The sequence below is a fragment of the Pteronotus mesoamericanus genome, unplaced genomic scaffold (assembly GCF_021234165.1).
Source record: "Pteronotus mesoamericanus isolate MK-2021 breed Mesoamerican mustached bat unplaced genomic scaffold, CSHL_Meso_final contig_46, whole genome shotgun sequence".
Classification (NCBI taxonomy): domain Eukaryota; kingdom Metazoa; phylum Chordata; class Mammalia; order Chiroptera; family Mormoopidae; genus Pteronotus; species Pteronotus mesoamericanus.
Window position 1 is genome coordinate 1,850,713 of NW_026555170.1, and position 18,058 is coordinate 1,868,770.

Sequence of the window (18,058 nt, forward strand, 5' to 3'; positions counted from 1 at the left end):
GGGGACGATGTCCCCCGCCAGGGAGATGGCCCGGGCTCAAGGTAACACGGCGAGGGCGACGCACACGGGAGCGGTTGGGAGGAGTGGGCTAGAGCGCGCGCAGGGTCTCACGCGGCCCGGAGGCGCGCCGCGCATGCTCAGTCCGGCATTCCCCGGGCAGGGTGGGGGACCCGGCGCTGGGAGGCGGGGGCTGGAGCGCTCGCGCAGCCGCCCCTGACAGGACCGGGCTCGGCGGCTGCTGCAGCGCTCAGCGCTCAGGCCCTCCCGGAGCCGGATCTAGCATGTGCCGCGGCTCCCCGGCGGCGGCAACGGCGGCTCCTCTGCAGCAGTGGCAGCAAGAGCGGCTGCCATGGCCAAGTCCAGCGCGGAGCTCACCCGCGAGCTGCAAGGTACGAGACTGCGGTGGTCTCCGGGACGCCCGGCTGGGAGCATCCCAGACCCAGTGCGTTCCTCTCCGCGGCACACCCCAGCCCCGGTGCCTCCCGCCGCCGCCCCATGTATCCCGGTGGCAAGGCAACCCCCTGCCCCTGTGTCTCAGCTCTGGGCATCTGTCTCCGGAGCATCCTCCGCTCCCCCCCTCGCCTCACCCGGTCAGGACCTTACTGTCCCGTAGCCGCCCGTGCCGATCTTCGGTGCAGTCCCCTTGCGTTCCCTAAAGCCGACTCTCAGCGGTCCTGACCCAACCCTCAGCAAGGCATCTAGTCTCCCCTCCGGAGAGTCCAGGTTTCCCCGCCGGGCGGAGCCAGGCCCGCCCCGCCGCACGATGGGAGCTGCCCCTGGTCCTGACCGCCTCTTGGCTCCACACCCTCCCTCTCCCGGCCCCGCCCCGGAACTGGCCCCGGAGAGCCCCTCTAGCTGCCTGGCAGCGCCCCGACCAGTGGGGCAAAGAAGAGAATCAGGAAAGAGGGCCTGGATTGGAGCTAAAAGCAAGAGCAGGGTCTCTGCGACTCGCTCCCCAACAGCCCCCGTCCCAACCTGTCCCCTTCTCGCAGCCATACACTCACACCTCAAGGCCTCTCCTGTTTGCATGGCCCTAAGACTCAGCTCAAACCAAGGCCCCACCCCACCCCCAGCATTGCCACAACCCTGACCCCCAGAGGCAGGAGCGCAGGCTAGCCCACGCAGAGACCAGGACGCTCAAGGATACTCAGAGGCACGCTGCACCTTGACAATTTCCCACACCTCCACACACATACAAGCACAAACATGAGATGTGTGTACACACGTCTTTGTAGCACCTGCACCCCCACCTCATTCTCTCCCCACCCCTTTCTGGGATATTTTGCTGGGTACGGTCTCATTTAAACACTAACTCCTTCCCACCCCCACCTCCACCCCCCCCACACACACCAGAATCTTCTGGCTCTGTGCCCCTTTCACAACTGCAAGCACAGCATACTCATTCACACTTACCCATCCCTGCCAATGCCACAGATGGGCTCTGTAGCATCTTCAGAAGGCACGCACACACGTGTAGTAAAAGGCAGACACGCACGCCCAGACCACCTAGAATATAGTCAAAGGGACACCCCCACACCCCCACACGCTGACTCACTGTGTATGCATTGACAGTTGTTCGAGTGAATGGGTTGGAAAAATCCTTCACATCCTCAGATGTATAAGACACATCCTCCCACAGAAGTGTCACTCAGTGACTGTCCCTTGACTCAGGAACATCAGGAGCAAGTTTTCTCCACACCTGCCTCCCTCTCTAATAGGAACATAAAAGTCACCCAAGAAGTAAAGGTCTATGTCCCTATCCTTTGTCTCTCTTTTTCTCTCTACTCCCACCTGCCCCTGCCCCTGGAGAGCCCTGGGTAAGGAGAGCTCTGAGCAGGCCCCTATCCACCTGCAGACAGCATCCGGAGGTGCCTGAGCCAAGGGGCTGTGCTCCAACAACACCGTGTGAAGCTGGAGACGAAGCCCAAGAAGTTTGAGGACCGCGTGCTGGTGAGGACGCTAGGCTTGGGAGCAGAGGGAGGTACCAAGGGCAGCAAGGTCGCTGAAGGCAGAGCACCTGGGACGCAGGGGAGACAGAGGTAGGGAAGAGCTGAAAAGACAGCCTGCGAGAGGGGCAGGCTGGACGGATGGATATCCAGGAGATTAGGACGGGGCATGAGGGAAAGGGAGGACCCCCACAGCAGAGGGCTGTCGCTGGCAGGGTTGCACCCAAGCTGAGAGGGCTAAGCGAGCACAGGGGTCAATGCCCAGGAAACTGCCATTTGCTGCTGACTTTCTTTTCCTTTCTCTGAAGGCCCTGACCTCCTGGCGCCTCCACCTCTTCCCCCTTAAAGTCCCAGCAAAGGTGAGTTGGGCTGAGGAGTGGGAGAGCACCTGTCATGCTCCCCCCCAAACCTGGGGGCCAGACCCTTACCACGATATGAGCACCCCCACACCCCTAGGTGGAAAGTTCCTTCAATGTCCTGGAGATCCGGGCCTTCAACACGCTCAGTCAGAACCAGGTGAGCACCGGGGCCAGGGGCCCCTCCGTTGGGCCAGCAGGAAGAAGGGGTCAGTAACTGGCCCTGCTGCTCCCTCGCCCCTAGATCCTAGTGGAGACAGAGCGTGGCATGGTGAGCATGCGGCTGCCATCAGCGGAGAGTGTGGACCAGGTGACGCGACATGTGAGCTCTGCCCTCTCCAAGGTCTGCCCTGGTCCTGGGTGAGTGGCAAAGGAGGAATCTCTCAAGGAGTTGGACAACGAGGAGACTTCTTTCTTCCCTCCTTCTCTCCTTCCCCTGGACCTAAGCTTCTAGGGCACCAAGGAGCAGAACAAACTTGTTTCTGCTCCTGTTTTTTCCTGGGGATCCAGAAGCCATACAGGGGAAGAATTGAGAGCCTGTTTTCACCTCTCTCTGGGATGGATTTGTTTACCTTCCAGGTGTCTAATCCGACGTGGAAACGCAGACACTCCAGAGGGGCCCCGGGATACATCCCCCAACTCTGAGACGTCCACGTCTACCACTCACAGTGTCTGTGGTGAGCAGGGACAGACTTGACAAAAGTGGGACCTAAATCACCCTGCCCCTCGTCCAGAGTCCTTTGTATGTGGGATTTCACCTGCCCTGAGGACTCCGCAGCTCCCAGACCTCAGAGGTTCATGGTGTTGCAGGAACCCAGGATACTAGCACATAAAATGACCTTGACATTTCCTTGACTGCCAAACGTGTTCCTCATCCCCTTGCCCCTCACGGAGCCAGCCCATCTACTGCCCCACAGGTGGTTTCTCCGAGACCTACGCTGCTCTGTGTGACTACAATGGGCTGCACTGCCGTGAGGAGGTGCAATGGGTGCGTTGGCCCGGGACCCACTCCTTGGGCGAGTGGGACCTGGAGGGCGGGGGCGGAGGTGGAGGCGGAGGAGGAGGGGAGCGGGTGTGACCCGGTTCCACCTCTCCAAGGATGTGGACACCATCTATCATGCCGAGGATAACCGGGAGTTCAATCTTTTGGATTTCAGCCACTTGGAGAGCCGGTAAGCTGATGGGATAGAGACTCCCCACCCCACACCAAATGCCCTTCTTGTCCCACCCACAGCCCCAGCTCTCTCTCCCCAACTCCACCCACCACGGCCTTCTACCTGTGCAGGCTTTCCCCGGCCCAGCCACTCCATCCCTAGTCTCTTCTTTCCTGCTTGGCCACCTGCTCACCACGTTCTACCCCCTTCAATCTCTCCACAGAGACTTGGCCCTAATGGTGGCAGCCCTGGCCTACAACCAGTGGTTCACCAAACTCTACTGCAAGGACCTGCGGCTGGTAGGGACTGGCAGGGATGGGGGAAGCGGGAGAGCGCAGTGTCCTCTCTGGTTCCCGATAGCAGCACCCCCTCTGTCCTCAGGGCTCTGAAGTGCTAGAACAGGTGCTACATACCCTGAGCAAGTCGGGGAGCCTCGAAGAGCTGGTGCTGGACAACGCCGGACTTAAGACGTGAGGCCAGCCTCCTCCTTGGGTGGCGGCACCCCCTTATGGAGTCTTAGGGCCCCAGAACTTCAGCGCACAGTACGGGCGTCTGACCTATCTCATCCAACTCCGCACTTCACAGAACAGGGCATTTCCTTGACCCCAAAAAAGGGCAGAAAACAAGTCAATGGTCCAGCTGGGACTCAGACCTAAGCCCCCGCCCCCGGGCTCCATGGCCGTCCCCAGCGTGCTCCATCAACTACCAAGCAGGGTGGGCTTCTCTAACCTCAAGGACCCAAAGCTGGGCTTTGTCTCAGCACAACTCCTCACGTGCTCCCGAGTGGTGACAAGTTCTGTGGCAGACCCTGAGCTGCTGCTGACCTGTGGGGGCCTCTGGCCTTTGCAGTTCCTGCCAGGCAGGCAAGTGGAAGAGGAGGGGAAGCCTGGCGGCTGGGTCAAACAAATCCTTCCTCCCCTTGCCTCAAGGGACTTTGTCCAGAAGCTGGCCGGGGTGTTTGGGGAGAACGGGAGCTGTGCGCTGCATGCCCTCACTCTGTCCCACAACCCCATCGAGGACAAGGGTGAGCCCCAGCCCCAAATTCTACCCCCGCCACAATGCAGACTCCTGTCCTAGCCCAGCTTCCAACCCGGGTCTGAACAGGGCTCTCCACCCTGATGCCAGCCCCTGCCCCAGCACCGCCATCCCTGACCCCGGGCCTCGGCCCCACTCAAGCCCCTGCTCTGACTCCGCACCGCCGACTCCCGCTGCCCAGCCTCTCACCCACCGCACGCATTTCTCTCCCCGCTCCCCAGGTTTCCTCAGCCTGAGCCAGCAGCTCCTCTGCTTCCCCACTGGCCTCACCAAACTGTGCCTGGCCAAGACTGCCATTTCCCCTCGAGGTATTTGCACTAGGACCCCTGACCTTTGACCTCCGATCCTCTCCGGTGCTTCCTCAGTGTTGAGCCCCAGAGGCATACTCACACACCCACACAGCATCCCAGGGATCAAGGAAAGGAAAGAAGGCACATTTCGGGAGCAGGGAAGAGTCGTATACCTGGGGCAGAGGTGGGGATGGGGGCCGACCCAGCCCAGTGCCCGCTGTGCTCAGGGCTCCAGGCGCTGGGCCAGACCTTCGGGGCCAATCCGGCCTTTGCCAGCTCCCTTCGATATCTGGACCTGAGCAAGAACCCTGGGCTGCTTGCCACAGACGAGTCCAATGTGAGTCCACAGAACATAACGTCAAGCCCCTGGGGAAGCACGCTCAGGCTTCCAGGCCTGGGGGCTCTGCCCTGTAGCCCGGGGGTGGAGGGACTCCAGCACCCCTTCCCCTGCAACTCCTCTGTCCTTCCTTCCCAGGCCCTCTACAGTTTCCTGGCCCAGCCCAATGCTCTGGTGCACCTGGACCTAGCAGGGACTGACTGCGCCATTGACTTGGTGAGGGGTTGGTAATGGCAGACCAGCCTTAGGTGATTTGGGGAGACCAGGGGGGATCTGTGCCTCACCCCCTTCCTTGAGTGTGGAGGTGGGCAGAGCTGGCAGGATGACTTCAGGTTCAGCTGAGTTACAAAGCAACACCCATAGCTGACACCTGTACTTCACTTTATCTCAGTCAGTGCCCAAGGTCGTGCTGGCTGCGCCTAAAAGCCAGCACTCACTCCCTTCCCCTGGCTCGGGGCTGAGTCCACCAGGAGGGTAAGATGTTTTCCTTAATGTGAACAAGGCACCTTAAGAGCCTGTGGTGACGCTGGCTTGATACATCCACTGCCTGTGAGCCTCTCTACCACCCCTGGGGATCAGGAAGGGAGTAGAATCACTTTCCACAGAAGGGAAACTGAGGCAGTAAGAGGCAAAGTGGATGTTCATAATGGGGGCTCACACAGACTAACCACAGAAGGTAAGAGCCAGGACCTCGACAGGGAGGAAGGAACCCTCACCCACCCACCAGCACCCCGCCCCCAGCCCCTATGAGACCCCCCATGTCTCTCCCCACAGCTTCTGGGTGCCCTGCTCCACGGCTGCTGCTCCCACCTAACCTACCTCAACCTGGCGCGCAACAGCTGCTCTCACAGGTAGGAGCATGGGGGCAGTGCAGGAAGGGATGGGGCAAGTGGTGGCTGCCCCCCTCCCTTGCTGACCCCAAGGGTCTCTGCAGGAAGGGCCGGGAGGCCCCACCGGCCTTCAAGCAGTTCTTCAGCAGCGCCTACACACTGAGCCACGTCAACCTTTCCACCACGAAGCTGCCCTTGGAGGCCCTCAGGTCGGGTGGGTGCAGGGTTGGGGGAGCTCCCAAGGGGGAACCGTAAAAGAAGGGGGTAAGAGGTAAAAGTGGGCCTGCTGACCTTCCTCCCAAAGGGCACTGCTCCAGGGCCTCTCCCTCAACAGTCACCTCAGTGATCTGCACCTGGACCTCAGCAGCTGTGAGGTAAGCCCTCAGTCCCCCAAGCCCCACTGCCTGTCCCCCACCCTCTGTTCATTTCTCTGATCTAAGTCAACCTCTGGCAACATCTTGCCTCTGCACATCTCCTCTGGGACCCTCCAACCTGATCGCACCTCCAGTTTCCCCTCTCCCCCTGTGGTGTACATCCCTCTTTCTACAGGTCATTTTCAGTCTCTAGTTAATCTGCCCCCTTAGAGCTTTGGGGAGGGAGATACCAGACTTTCCCACCAGAGGGCAGGAGCGAGCTATTTCTGGTGCCCCGGCGTGGCGACTTTGACTGAAGAGAAGGCAGAGAACCCTAGGGAAGAATTTGCTATGGGGAAGGGACCTCCTGATTTTACCCTCTAGCCTTGATATGCCCTTGAGTCCTGGCATAACTACTTTGGCCTCTGAGCATTGATGGTGCCCTGCCCCGACCCTCAGCCTGCCCCCCTTGTCCGTGCAGCTCCGCTCAGGAGGAGCCCAGGCTTTGCAAGAGCAGTTGGGAGCTGTCACCTGTGTAGGCAGCCTGGACCTGTCGGACAACGGTGAGTTGAGGTGCTTTTCTTCCTCGGGGGCCAGGTGGGGACGGGGCCTGGAGTGTGGGGGAGAAACCTTAAGGAGACTCCTGTGAGCCTCCGGCCTCAAGGGCAGGCCTCTCCCATCTACTGGCCAGGGTTCGACTCAGACCTCCTGACACTGGTGCCTGCACTTGGCAAGAACAAGTCCCTCAAGCACCTGTTCCTGGGCAAGAATTTCAATGTCAAGGCCAAGTAAGGCCCTTCCCCATACCACAGACCTCACTCCATCATCCGCCTATCCTTTTGGCTCACTGGTTACCCCTGACTCCCTCCCTGCTCCCCCAGTAGCATGACCCCAGCCCCCTCCCCTCCGACTTGGCCCTCACTCCCCTCAGGACCCTGGAGGAGATCCTCCACAAGCTGGTGCAGCTGATCCAGGAAGAGGACTGTGTGAGTGACTGGGCCTGGGAAGGGACCTGCTGTGGCAGGGACTTTGGAGACTGGACCCAACCCCCACTTGCCCACATAGTCTCTGCAGTCACTGTCGGTGGCAGACTCCCGGCTGAAGCTGCGCACCAGCATCCTCATCAATGCCCTGGGCAGCAACACCTGCCTGGCTAAGGTGGATCTGAGCGGCAATGGTATGGAGGACATCGGGGCCAAGATGCTGTCTAAGGCCCTGCAGATAAACTCTTCCCTCAGGTGGGCCTCCACTTGGGCCCTCTGACCTCCTACACACACACACACACACACACACACACACCCTCCCTGCTTGCCTTGCTCTGTACCCTAACTTCCAGGGGACCCTCAGTCCCAGAGCCATCTCTGAGGCAGCCTCCATTACCCAGGGAAAAGACAGGGGGTGCTGTGCCCTGCCCCTTAACAGGGACCCCGAGGGTGGGGTAACCAGCTGTGCTCACCCTCTCTTTAGAACTATCCTATGGGATCGGAACAATACATCTGCCCTGGGCTTTCTGGACATTGCAAGGGCCCTGGAGAGGTGAGTGGACCCAGGCCCTGCCCTGACTCGAGCCCCCTGCTTCCTGTGCCTGGGCCAGGCCTGAACTCACGCCAGCCCCCTTGACCTCTTTGCACAGAAATGTTAGGAAGGGCCATGGATGAGGGAAGTGGTCAGCAAGACCAAGCGTGTGGGTTTGGGGGAGCAGGGGCGTCTCCTCACCGCTTCCCCCACCTAGCTGTGCTACTATGTCCCACAGCAACCACACGCTGCGTTTCATGTCCTTCCCCGTGAGCGACATCTCCCAAGCCTACCGCAGCGCCCCCGAGCGCACTGAGGACGTCTGGCAGAAGGTGGCGGCCTGAGCAGGGTGGAATAGAAAGGGCAGGGGCCAGCCCACAACCCCAGGCCCTCATCCACTCACCTATCACCCCCAGATCCAGTGGTGCTTGGTGAGGAACAACCACTCCCAGACATGCCCCCAGGAGCAGGCCTTCAGGCTGCAGCAGGGCCTGGTGACCAGCAGCGCCGAGCAAGTAAACGTTTCCCTCTGGGACACATGGGGCGTGCAAGACACAGGTGTGATGTGACAGGGGCGGGGTATGAAGGGGGCATTGCCTGATGCCCATAACTGGACTCAATGTGCGGGGGAGCAGGAAAACAGGACATTCACAATAGGGGTCCCAAACATGAGAGAACATGTGGGCAAACAGGGTGGCTCCCCCGCTCCCCCACCAAGGAGTGCACAGGACTGGGGGAAGTCTCCTAGGCATTCAAGAAGGGCTTCCCCAGAAGCGAGAACAGGCCGTCCAGCAACATCTCCACTGCCCCTGTAATGCTAGGCACCAATAGGGTTACCCAAAGAGACCCAGAAATGACGTGCCTGGGGTCCCAGCTGGGAAGATACTGTGTGGGGTCCCCCTCTAACACTCCTGCCGGCTGTGCTCCAGATGCTGCAGCGGCTGTGTGGACGAGTGCAGGAGGAGGTGCGGGCCCTGAGGCTGTGTCCCCTAGAGCCCGTGCAGGATGAGCTGCTCTATGCTCGGGACCTCATCAAGGACGCCAAGAACTCCCGGGCGGTGAGCCTCCATTGCTCCCCCTCCCCTGACAGTCCAGAGGACACCTGGCAGAAGGCCAGCCCTGCTGACCCAGGCCCTGCCCCTTGCGTCTGCCCTCCTAGCTCAGGGCACCCAGGGACCTAGTAATCATCTACTTCTCACCTAACCCCTTCCTTACACAGCTGTTTCCCAGCCTCTACGAGCTGGGTCATGTGCTGGCCAACGATGGGCCTGTGCGGCAGAGGCTGGAGTCAGTAGCCAGTGAGGTGTCCAAGGCTGTGGACAAGGAGCTGCAGGCAAGTCCTGGGGAAGGAGCCCAGTGTTGACCCAGGCTCTAAGCTGAGGACTAAGGTCTGTGCGGGGGAGATTTCTGGGGGCAAGAAGGAAATGCAGAGCTGAGACCACCCACACTCCCACTGTGCAAAGACATTGCTAGAAACCCGGGCTTGAATGTGTTTTCTGCTAGCTTCAGTCTTGGCCCCTGAATTCTTACCTCTGCCCCCCCTCCCCCGTACTGACTCTTCCCTGTCCATATGGTAGGGTGGGAGCCTGAGCATTGGAGGCTCTGCTGCCAACTGGCCCTGCGACCTTGGAGAGGCACGGGGGGGCTGGAATAGACAGGCTAGAGTCTCTTGGCTGTGGAGCCGCCCCTGATCCTGCTGCCCTTGGGGCTCTGGCCTCCCTTCCCCCATACTAGGTGATCCTGGAGTCCATGGTCAGCCTAACGCAGGAGTTATGCCCCGTGGCCATGCGGGTGGCTGAGGGGCACAACAAGATGCTGAGCAATGTGGCCGAGCGCGTCACTGTGCCCCGGAACTTCATCCGCGGGGCGCTGCTGGAGCAGGCGGGGCAGGACATTCAGAACAAGCTGGAGTGAGAGGCAGATGGGCTGGGGCGGGGCTGGATTGGGCCCAGAGCACTTAGGGATTTGGGGCCCAGCTCCCAGCAATGAATAATGAATGGCACAATCTCCATTACAAGGGATAAATCTTTAACCAACTGCAACCTTGCTATTTAGGGTCAGACTGGTCTTTACCCTAGAAGTCTAAGAACTGAACCGGAGTTTAGGAGCTGGGTTTTAGGTGCTGGGCAGCGCACACACAGATGTGCGCGCGCACACAGCCACACAGGGACACCCAGATGTATCTCCTGAAAACAAAGCACGGTCTCCTCGGAGGCACAGTCAAAGAAAATTGATGTGATTGGAGTGCATGGACTATGCTCTCTCCCCCCCGCCCCCACTCCCACCCCTAGACCTCTTTCATCCTGGGTCTGGGTGGCACCACTTGCCAAAGCAAAGAAAAAGAAAAATTATTACAAGAAGCACTGGTTTCTGCTCTTCCCGCAGAAACCAGCAGAACTCACTCAGCTCCCGTTTACTCAGCTCTCTTCCACTGGAGCTCCAGGGGTCTGACCCGGAGCCCCTTTGCTCCTTCTTCTCCTTCTGTCCTCTGTGCCCACCCTCCCAAACCACACACACCTAGGCTGGAGGTCTGCGGGTGGGACAGGGTGTGCCTTTATGAAGACTCGAGCGTGGTGGGCCTCAGGTGCCTCCTACATAGCGCACGTTAGGGCCTCCTTGGACAGCCAGGCTAGCTGGCCCTCTCCCTCAGGCGCCTGGGGAAGGGCAAGGCTGAGGCCCAGGGCTGGGGAAGGAGTGCTGAGCAGCCCCTACCTATGCCCACAGTGAAGTGAAGCTCTCAGTCGTCACCTACTTAACCAACTCCATTGTGGATGAGATCCTGCAGGAGCTATACCATTCGCACAAGAGCCTGGTAAGGCTTCTGAACCCCGGCAAGGCTCAGACATGCCCTGCATGTTGGCATCATACCATCTCCCCCAGCCCCTTCCCCTCGAGACTCTGGGAGGCGGACCGCTTCCTTGGGATCCTGTTCACGGCTGTCCCTCTCCAGGCCCGGCACCTGGCCCAGCTAAGGACACTGTCAGACCCACCAGGGGGGCCAGGCCAAGCACAGGATCTGTCCTCCCGGGGCCGGGGCCGTAACCACGACCACGAGGAGACCACAGATGATGAACTTGGGACCAACATTGTGAGCATCCCACCTCCGATCCCCTTCCTAACCTAAGTCCTGCCCTTAAACCTACAAAATACCATCCCCTTCTACTTCCCTGGACTCCACTTTCCCCTAACTGAGCCTGGTCGCATCCCCCAGCCCCAACCAGCCCAGCCTCTTCCCTAATCCCAAAGCCCCAGCCACCTGAGGAGAGGGAGGCACGAGGGACTCTAAAAAGAAGGCTTTCTGAGGAATGGAGACTCCAGGTGAGGTACCTGGGATGTACAGCCTGGCAGCACTATTCGCCTCCATTTCTGCAGGACACCATGGCCATCAAAAAGCAGAAACGCTGCCGCAAGATCCGGCCAGTGTCTGCCTTCATTAGTGAGTCCCCAGCTTCAATTCTAATGGCCCTGTTTCTCTTTCTTTCTTTTTTTTTTTTTTTTTTTTTCCTTCTTTCTCACCAGCCCGCTTTCTCCCTGTTCCTCCTGCTAGTCCCTCTAATGCTGCCGTCCCTGCAGGTGGGAGCCCTCAGGACATGGAAAGCCAGCTGGGGAGCCTGGGGATCCCCCCTGGCTGGTTCTCCGGACTCGGGAACAGCCAGTCCACAGCTAGTGGCTCCTGGGAAGGTCTATCCGAGCTTCCTACTCACGGCTATAAACTAAGGCATCAAACACAAGGCAGGCCCCGGCCCCCCAGGACCACCCCTCCAGGACCCGGTCGGCCCAGTGTGAGTCCCTAAGGCCTTGCAAGAGGATTGATTGATTACACTTAGAAAAGCCAGAGCCAGGGATTGTAGCTTTAGGACCCAAATGCCAAGGCACTAGCCTGGGGAACCTGGCAGGGGACCCGGGAGGCTGCCAAAAGTGGGATTACCCAATTTGGCTGGGATCTAGACCTTGTTGCCTTAGGAAATCTGCCTGCCAGACAGTGACAGGCCTCATCTTGGTGAGAGTTGCCAAGCAAGGAAATTTCCAGGTGGACTGCAGTCTGAATTTCCATGGGGCCAGGAGTGGCCCGTCCAAGGCCACATGGGAAGGCCCTTAGTGGAAGGGAGGGTCTTCCTGGCCAGATGAGATTCCCTACAGGACTTTCCTCCCAGCAGGTGCCGGTACCTGGGACGCGTCAGGAGAACGGGATGGCCACCCGCCTGGATGAGGGGCTGGAGGACTTCTTCAGCCGAAGGGTCATGGATGAAAGTTCCAGGTGTGGCACCTCGACATGCTCCCATTTTCGTCAGGCCCCGAGGCCCTGGAAGGACTCATTGTCTGCCCAGCTCCCATGGAGGCCGCTCCCATGACAGAGCCCGAAGCCGGCCTCTCTGGGCCACTTCCCCCATGTTCTTGTCCTTCCATACCTAACCCTTATCTCCCATGTTTTCTTAGAAAGGACGGGGCCATCACAGTGGAATGGTGGGGGTGGGCGGGGAGGGGATGGCGGCAGGCCCTGGGCCAGGGTGGCCCTGAGCACAAGAAGCCTGGAGGGAATGTTCTCGGTCACTGCCCTGCCCGGAAGGAACTGGGTCACTTGGAGAGACGGAGAAAAGGAAAGGGCAGAGGGGTACCTGGGGGGAAAGAGTTTGTCACTAGAGGATTAGGACAGGGAAGGTGGGGACAGCCTCTCCCCTGAGATAAGTGGAAAGGGCTACAGAGGGGCAGGAGAAAGCAGATGAGAGAGGAAGTGGGAGGTTTATGAGAGCCAAGACTAACCAACACCAGCACCACCCTCGGCCCTGAGCCACCTCTGCATCCGGCATTCGCATCTGCCCAAGGCTCTGTCATTAACCCTTAACCCTTAACCCTGCCCAGCTACCCCCGGACCCTGCGGACCCTGCGGCCAGGCCTCTCCGAGCCACCCGTGCCTCCACTCCAGAAGAAGAGGCGCCGAGGCCTGTTTCACTTTCGCCGGCCCCGGAGTTTCAAGGGGGACAGGGGGCCAGGGTCCCCCACCACCGGGCTCCTCCTCCCTCCACCCCCACCGCCACCCCCGACTCAGGAGAGCCCCCCCAGCCCAGACCCCCCCAGCCTCGGCAACAACTCTTCCCCCTGCTGGAGCCCAGAGGAGGAGAGTGGCCTCCTCCCTGGATTTGGGGGGGGCCGGGGACCTTCTTTCCGCAGGAAGATGGTAAGTGAGGCAGGAGGCACTATATCCTCCCCGTTTGCTGTCCCACGCACAGCCCACCTGCCCATCCTACCACAGGCCATTAATGGGAAAATGCTAGGACTCAGGGCTCTGGGGAGCTTTGGTCATTCCAACTCCCTGCTCCTCGAGTGGGCTAAGCCTGGTGACCCAGAGCATCCTGGGAGCCCTGCAGGCATATTTGGGCAGTGAAAGGACTCCTCAAAGGGTCTGGGCAGGTCTTCCCCCAGGCGGGGGGCTCAGAGGGGCAGGGGCCCTCCCCGACACCCTTGCAGCCCGTGGAGTCCCTTCTCCCTCAGGAACTGCTGGTAAACCTGAGACCTTGTTCCAGGGCACCGAGGGGTCAGAGCCAGGGGAAGAGGGCCAGGCCCCTGGGACAGCACAGCAGCCAAAGGTCCAGGGTGTTGCCCTTCCTGGGTTGGGAAGAGCCAAAGGTTGGAGCTTCGATGGGAAACAAGAGGTGAGGGGAGCCCAAGGCGGTGAACTGAGGGTCCTTTGGGTCACTGTCTACCACCCTCCACTTCCCGCACCCCCGTCCCTGGTGAGTCAGTGGGGAGAGCCATGCTTCGGCGTTAAAAGGCGTCGGCTGCCGCTCTGCCCATACCGGACACGTGCCATGGAATCCTGGACGGGTCGCTTCACCTCCTGAGGCTCTACTCCCTTGTAAAGTGGGCGGTCATAAAGATACTTACCTCCACAGCCCGCCTCTCAGACTTTGGTGACTTGATTACCACCCTTAGGACTGATTCTTACCCTCTCCACATTCCACTTGTGTTATTATTTACATAATATTTTAATTCAACTCACCTTTTTTAACTCAGCCTGGACCAGTGCATTATTATCTTTAAAACCAGTCATGTTGTCCTCTACACATAAAATAAATATATGACTATTAAAATAACAGTATTTTCATTTGTGGGAGCCATTTCTTACGCCCCTAGGGTGGTGGGGGTGCCACTCTTTGGGGAAAACGGCCCCAGCGTCTAGGGACTAATGACCCGAAATACTAGAGCAGATGCCCCTTGCTGACTGCAGCACCACACCCCCCCGGGGGGTCTTTCCCAATGACCTGACTCAGCTGTCCTTTCAGGGCGCAAGCCCCGACCTGGAGGGCAGTGTCCAGGCTTGGCAGAAGCGGCGCTCTTCGGATGACGCAGGTGAGGACGGCCACCCTCCCTTCCTTCCTTTGGCCCCTCTCTCAGGGGCCCCTCCTAATTCACTTTTCTTGGTCCGCTTCGCCCATCCCTTCCCTCCCCTCCAGGGTCTGGAGCCTGGAAACCCCCACCGCCACCCCAAAGCACCAAGCCGAGCTTCAGCGCCATGCGCCGCGCAGAGGCCACGTGGCACATAGGTATGGATCACCTCCTCTCAGGCAGCAGCACTGAAGGCCCAGGGTATGTCCAAACAGACAGAGGCTGTGACCCCCGCATCGGGGAATTTTATGACCAAGGTGGGGCAGTGAGAAGGCAACACAGTGAAAGTGTTTAAGGATATTTACAAAGTTATATCCGAAAGAGACAACCCAACCCAAAGGAAGACCCTACAGAATAAACATGGATTTGCAAGCATTGGCAGACAAGAGCAACGCTTTGTGGCTGATTCTGGATAATTCTCTAGGGCTGGGGCCACGCTTGGTCACTGTCAGCAGAGTGACACCCTCTATAAAGAAGTCTTCTCTCAGACCCTCAGCTGGGAAGAGAGTGGGCAAGTACTAGTCAGGCCAGGCCCACCTCAAACATACCAGTCTCCTCCCAAAATAGCTTGCAGAGCCATCCTCAGCTCCTGCAGAAAGGTGCACGAGGAAGGGGCAAGAGTCCTGCCTTGGAGGTCAGAATCCCTGGGTGTTAGTCCTGGCCCAGCCGCCACCAGCAGTGTTGACCTTATACAAGTCATTTGCCTTCTGGCTTTGAAACCCTGACGGAATAAAGGGGAGGGGTTCATGATGTGGCACCCCCTTCTGCTGGGCTCAGAGCACCTTCCACTTACAGAGCCTCTAAAAGAAGGCTTGGCATCAAGCTACGTTCCCACAGGCCTGGAACACGACATGGCAATACTGACTTCAGCAATACTGACGCGGACAAATCTCCTTGTAGATAGAGACACTCCCTAACCTTCCTCCTCTCCCTCCCTGAGGCTAGGGTGCAAGAGCACGGTGCAGAGCCAGGCTGGCCCTTGATTTGGCAATGGCTGTGCTCCTGTCCGTCCTCCGAGGCCCAGTCAGTACTTGGGGGGGCATCTTTGCTGGTTTCCCATCCTCCACACAAACTAAACACCCGACGTGGGGCTCCATCCTCCATCGAGGAGACCACAGGAGTCGGATGTTCCACTGCTCACACAACCACCGCCAGTGCCCTTCACCCTTCTGGCCTCTCTTCCTCACCTCACAGATACACACACAGACCACACCTTCCCAGTGGATTACGCTGGGGCGCAATTTGCATAAAACCCCAGAGGCGGAAGGTGGGGGTGCCAGGGCACCTCTCCTTGAGGCTCTCACCATCTAAATCAGACTGGCAGACAAAGTCCCAGGAGTGCCAGGCTGCAGCCTTGGCAGAGCCCAGGGGCACTGCAGCCCTGGATGGGCAGCCACGCCTGTGGACCCAGACGGCCCCAGGCTCTGGCTCTATCCCCGCAGGAAAGATCTCAGACCCTGCTCTTCAAGAGGGACAGCCAGAGACCACTCCAGAAGGTGACAGCCTCGGGGCCATCCTGGAGACCACAGGCTGAGGAAATGTGGGAGAGGAAGGGAGCAGCTGAGGCAGAGGTGTAGGAGCAAATAGGCTTGCAGGGCGAGGTCCTGGCCTCCAGGGCTTCAAAGGCACAGGGGACAGGGTGGGGTGGGGGTGGGTGAAAGAGCGTCTGTTCCTGCCGTTTCTCTTCTCTCTCCCCATCCCCTAGCTGAGGAGAGTGCCCCCAACCACAGCTGCCAGAGCCCCAGCCCAGCCTCCCAGGATGGGGAGGAGGAGAAAGAGGGGGCCCTATTCCCTGAGAGGAAGGTTCCTGCTAGGAATGCCAAGGTGAGGGCTGGCAAGGCGGTGGGGAAGGCACGTTAATGAGGCAAGAGGACCAGTGAACTGACCCAGCATTCCTTCTTCTGCCAGCTGCAGGACCCCCCCTTAGCTCCGCGGCCCCCCAAGCCAGTGGCTGTGCCCAGGGGCCGCCATCCCTCCCAGGAGCCAGGGAGCAGGGAAGACGCTGAGGCCGGGGGTGCAGCCCCTGGGATGAGCAAACCCCGGCTGAGGCTGGGCTCACAGCAGGACCAAGAGGAGTCCGAGGTCCAAGGTCTGTCGCCTGGCTGGAGGGAGCCTCGGGATGGCTGGGAACCCTGCTGCCCACAGCGGGTCCCCATCCCAAGCACGAAATGCGTTACAGCCTGGATGAGCACCCGGCCTGTGAACCCCGCTCACACGCCAGACCCACCTGACTGTCATTTCAGGGCCCCTAGATCCAGGCCGCCGGACTGCCCCCCTGAAGCCCAAGAGGACTCGGCGAGCACAGTCCTGTGACAAGCTGGAGCCTGACAGAAGACGGCCCCCTGACCCCACAGGTGCCAGTGGAGTGGGCGAGAGGGCAGTCCCCCTTCCCACCCATGTGTCCAGCATGGCGCGCCCTGTACTGGGCGGCTGGCTCTCCCTGCCCAGGAAACAGGGCTCCCTGGATTTGTTCCCAGCAGGAACCAGTGAGCCAGGAACAGACTGAGAGCCGCTGCAGCGCCCTCCCCAGCCCTCCTCTCGACATGTGCCTCACAAGGACTGACCCCTCCCCGCCCCCAACCTCCAGGCCCCTCTGCCAACCCATCCCACAGGGGGCTGGATGGCAGGATGAGGTGTGAGGGACAGGAAGGGAGGGAGCGACCTGGAGAGAAGGAGGCTCTGAATGCCGACTCCCTCGGCAGAGTGCTTCGGGGTGGGGGCCAGCTCCCTCCCTGGAGGACAGATCTGTCCCTCTATCCCAGGGGCTCTCCCCCTCCTTGTATAGAATAAAAATCAAAATCACTGCCTGCCTTGAGTCTTTGCCATCGTCCCCCATTTACTGCCCCCAAGCCCCCACCCCCCGCCCAGTCGTTTCCCTTCAGTGCTTGGCCTCAGTGAGGGGAAATGTGAGGAATACCTCAGGGGGGTGAGGCTGAGGCTCTGAGCAGAGAGGGAAAGACCAGAGGAGTGATGAACAGGTGGGAAGGGACCGAGAAGTCCCCAAGCCAGGGTGGGTGTCATGTATAAGATCTGAGCTGAGCTGGCTGGAGAAGGAACCAGAATGACAGGAACTGACGCCAGTGTGTGTCTGTCCGGCTTTGGGGGTGTGGTGGGAGGGGCAGACTGACTCCAGGGTACCAGGAGGAGACCGGGGAGCTGTGTGTGCATGTGTGTTTACACACAGGCAGGCTCACTAATGATGTTATGAAATGGTGTGCCATCCTGGGGGCACCGTCAATAGTCAGAAATCTCAACGGTAGAGAGGCCTGCAGGTGAACACAGGTGCCTGTAAGAGTGTAAGATCAAACAATTAAATTAATTTCGTGTACCACCAAATACTAGGTTAGCATTTGAGATTCCCACTCGAGAGCCTCCTCCTCTGGGAAGCCCTGCCTGGTGCCTCACCTGGACTCATGCAAATTGAATCCTCCCTCTTTGTGGCCCACCGCACCCTGAATAGGCCCACATCTTTGCACCTGACACACTTAATTGCCCATGTGTATTGGTTTACTGTCCCTGCCTGTGGGTCTGTCTGTTCCATATGCACACGCCTCCCCCAGGAACAGCAGCTGTGTCTCGATCAACCGTATAGCCCCAGCCCCTGGCACAGTGCCTGGCACCCAGGAGCTGCTCAATAAATGGCTGCTACCTTAACGTATGAGCATCTTAGGAGAGGGAGGGCAAAGATGTTCTAGAGAGCCCTCTTGGATACTCATCCCAGATCACCATGTACCTAAATGTCTTCACATGTGGCATGTAACTCCCAGGCAATTGCTCACTTCCACTGGTCTCGCTAGGGAATGACTAACACCTTGCTTCCCAAGATCTGTGCATGGCTTGGCCCCTCCCACAAGGAGT

At 59.4% G+C, this 18,058-nt stretch overlaps 1 protein-coding gene across 1 annotated transcript; it reads left to right on the plus strand.

The window, feature by feature from the left end:
• Positions 1 to 349: 349 nt before the first annotated feature.
• CARMIL3 (capping protein regulator and myosin 1 linker 3) lies at positions 350 to 16,706 on the plus strand. Its single transcript, XM_054577749.1, has 40 exons — positions 350 to 389; positions 1,856 to 1,950; positions 2,255 to 2,305; positions 2,403 to 2,462; positions 2,547 to 2,662; positions 2,882 to 2,979; positions 3,220 to 3,290; positions 3,401 to 3,474; positions 3,680 to 3,755; positions 3,838 to 3,926; positions 4,386 to 4,480; positions 4,713 to 4,799; positions 5,009 to 5,118; positions 5,257 to 5,334; positions 5,893 to 5,969; positions 6,053 to 6,157; positions 6,253 to 6,322; positions 6,783 to 6,864; positions 6,993 to 7,089; positions 7,233 to 7,287; positions 7,367 to 7,539; positions 7,769 to 7,837; positions 8,055 to 8,148; positions 8,233 to 8,331; positions 8,746 to 8,874; positions 9,036 to 9,149; positions 9,551 to 9,726; positions 10,541 to 10,628; positions 10,767 to 10,904; positions 11,189 to 11,252; positions 11,390 to 11,598; positions 11,974 to 12,074; positions 12,677 to 12,992; positions 13,339 to 13,467; positions 14,098 to 14,164; positions 14,269 to 14,358; positions 15,906 to 16,024; positions 16,109 to 16,289; positions 16,444 to 16,554; positions 16,681 to 16,706. Exons 1-40 carry the CDS (start codon positions 350 to 352, stop codon positions 16,704 to 16,706), a joined length of 4,119 nt encoding a protein of 1,372 aa, XP_054433724.1.
• The last annotated feature ends 1,352 nt before the right edge of the window (positions 16,707 to 18,058 follow it).

What these genes read in the sequence shown, in the direction of transcription:
- CARMIL3 (XM_054577749.1), top strand. Translation starts at nt 350, where the DNA reads ATGGCCAAGTCCAGCGCGGAGCTCACCCGCGAGCTGCAAG. An exon ending in GCTCACCCGCGAGCTGCAAG is followed by an intron (nt 390 to 1,855) that starts GTACGAGACTGC and finishes ATCCACCTGCAG; the next exon opens with ACAGCATCCGGAGGTGCCTG. An exon ending in TGATCCAGGAAGAGGACTGT is followed by an intron (nt 7,288 to 7,366) that starts GTGAGTGACTGG and finishes TTGCCCACATAG; the next exon opens with TCTCTGCAGTCACTGTCGGT.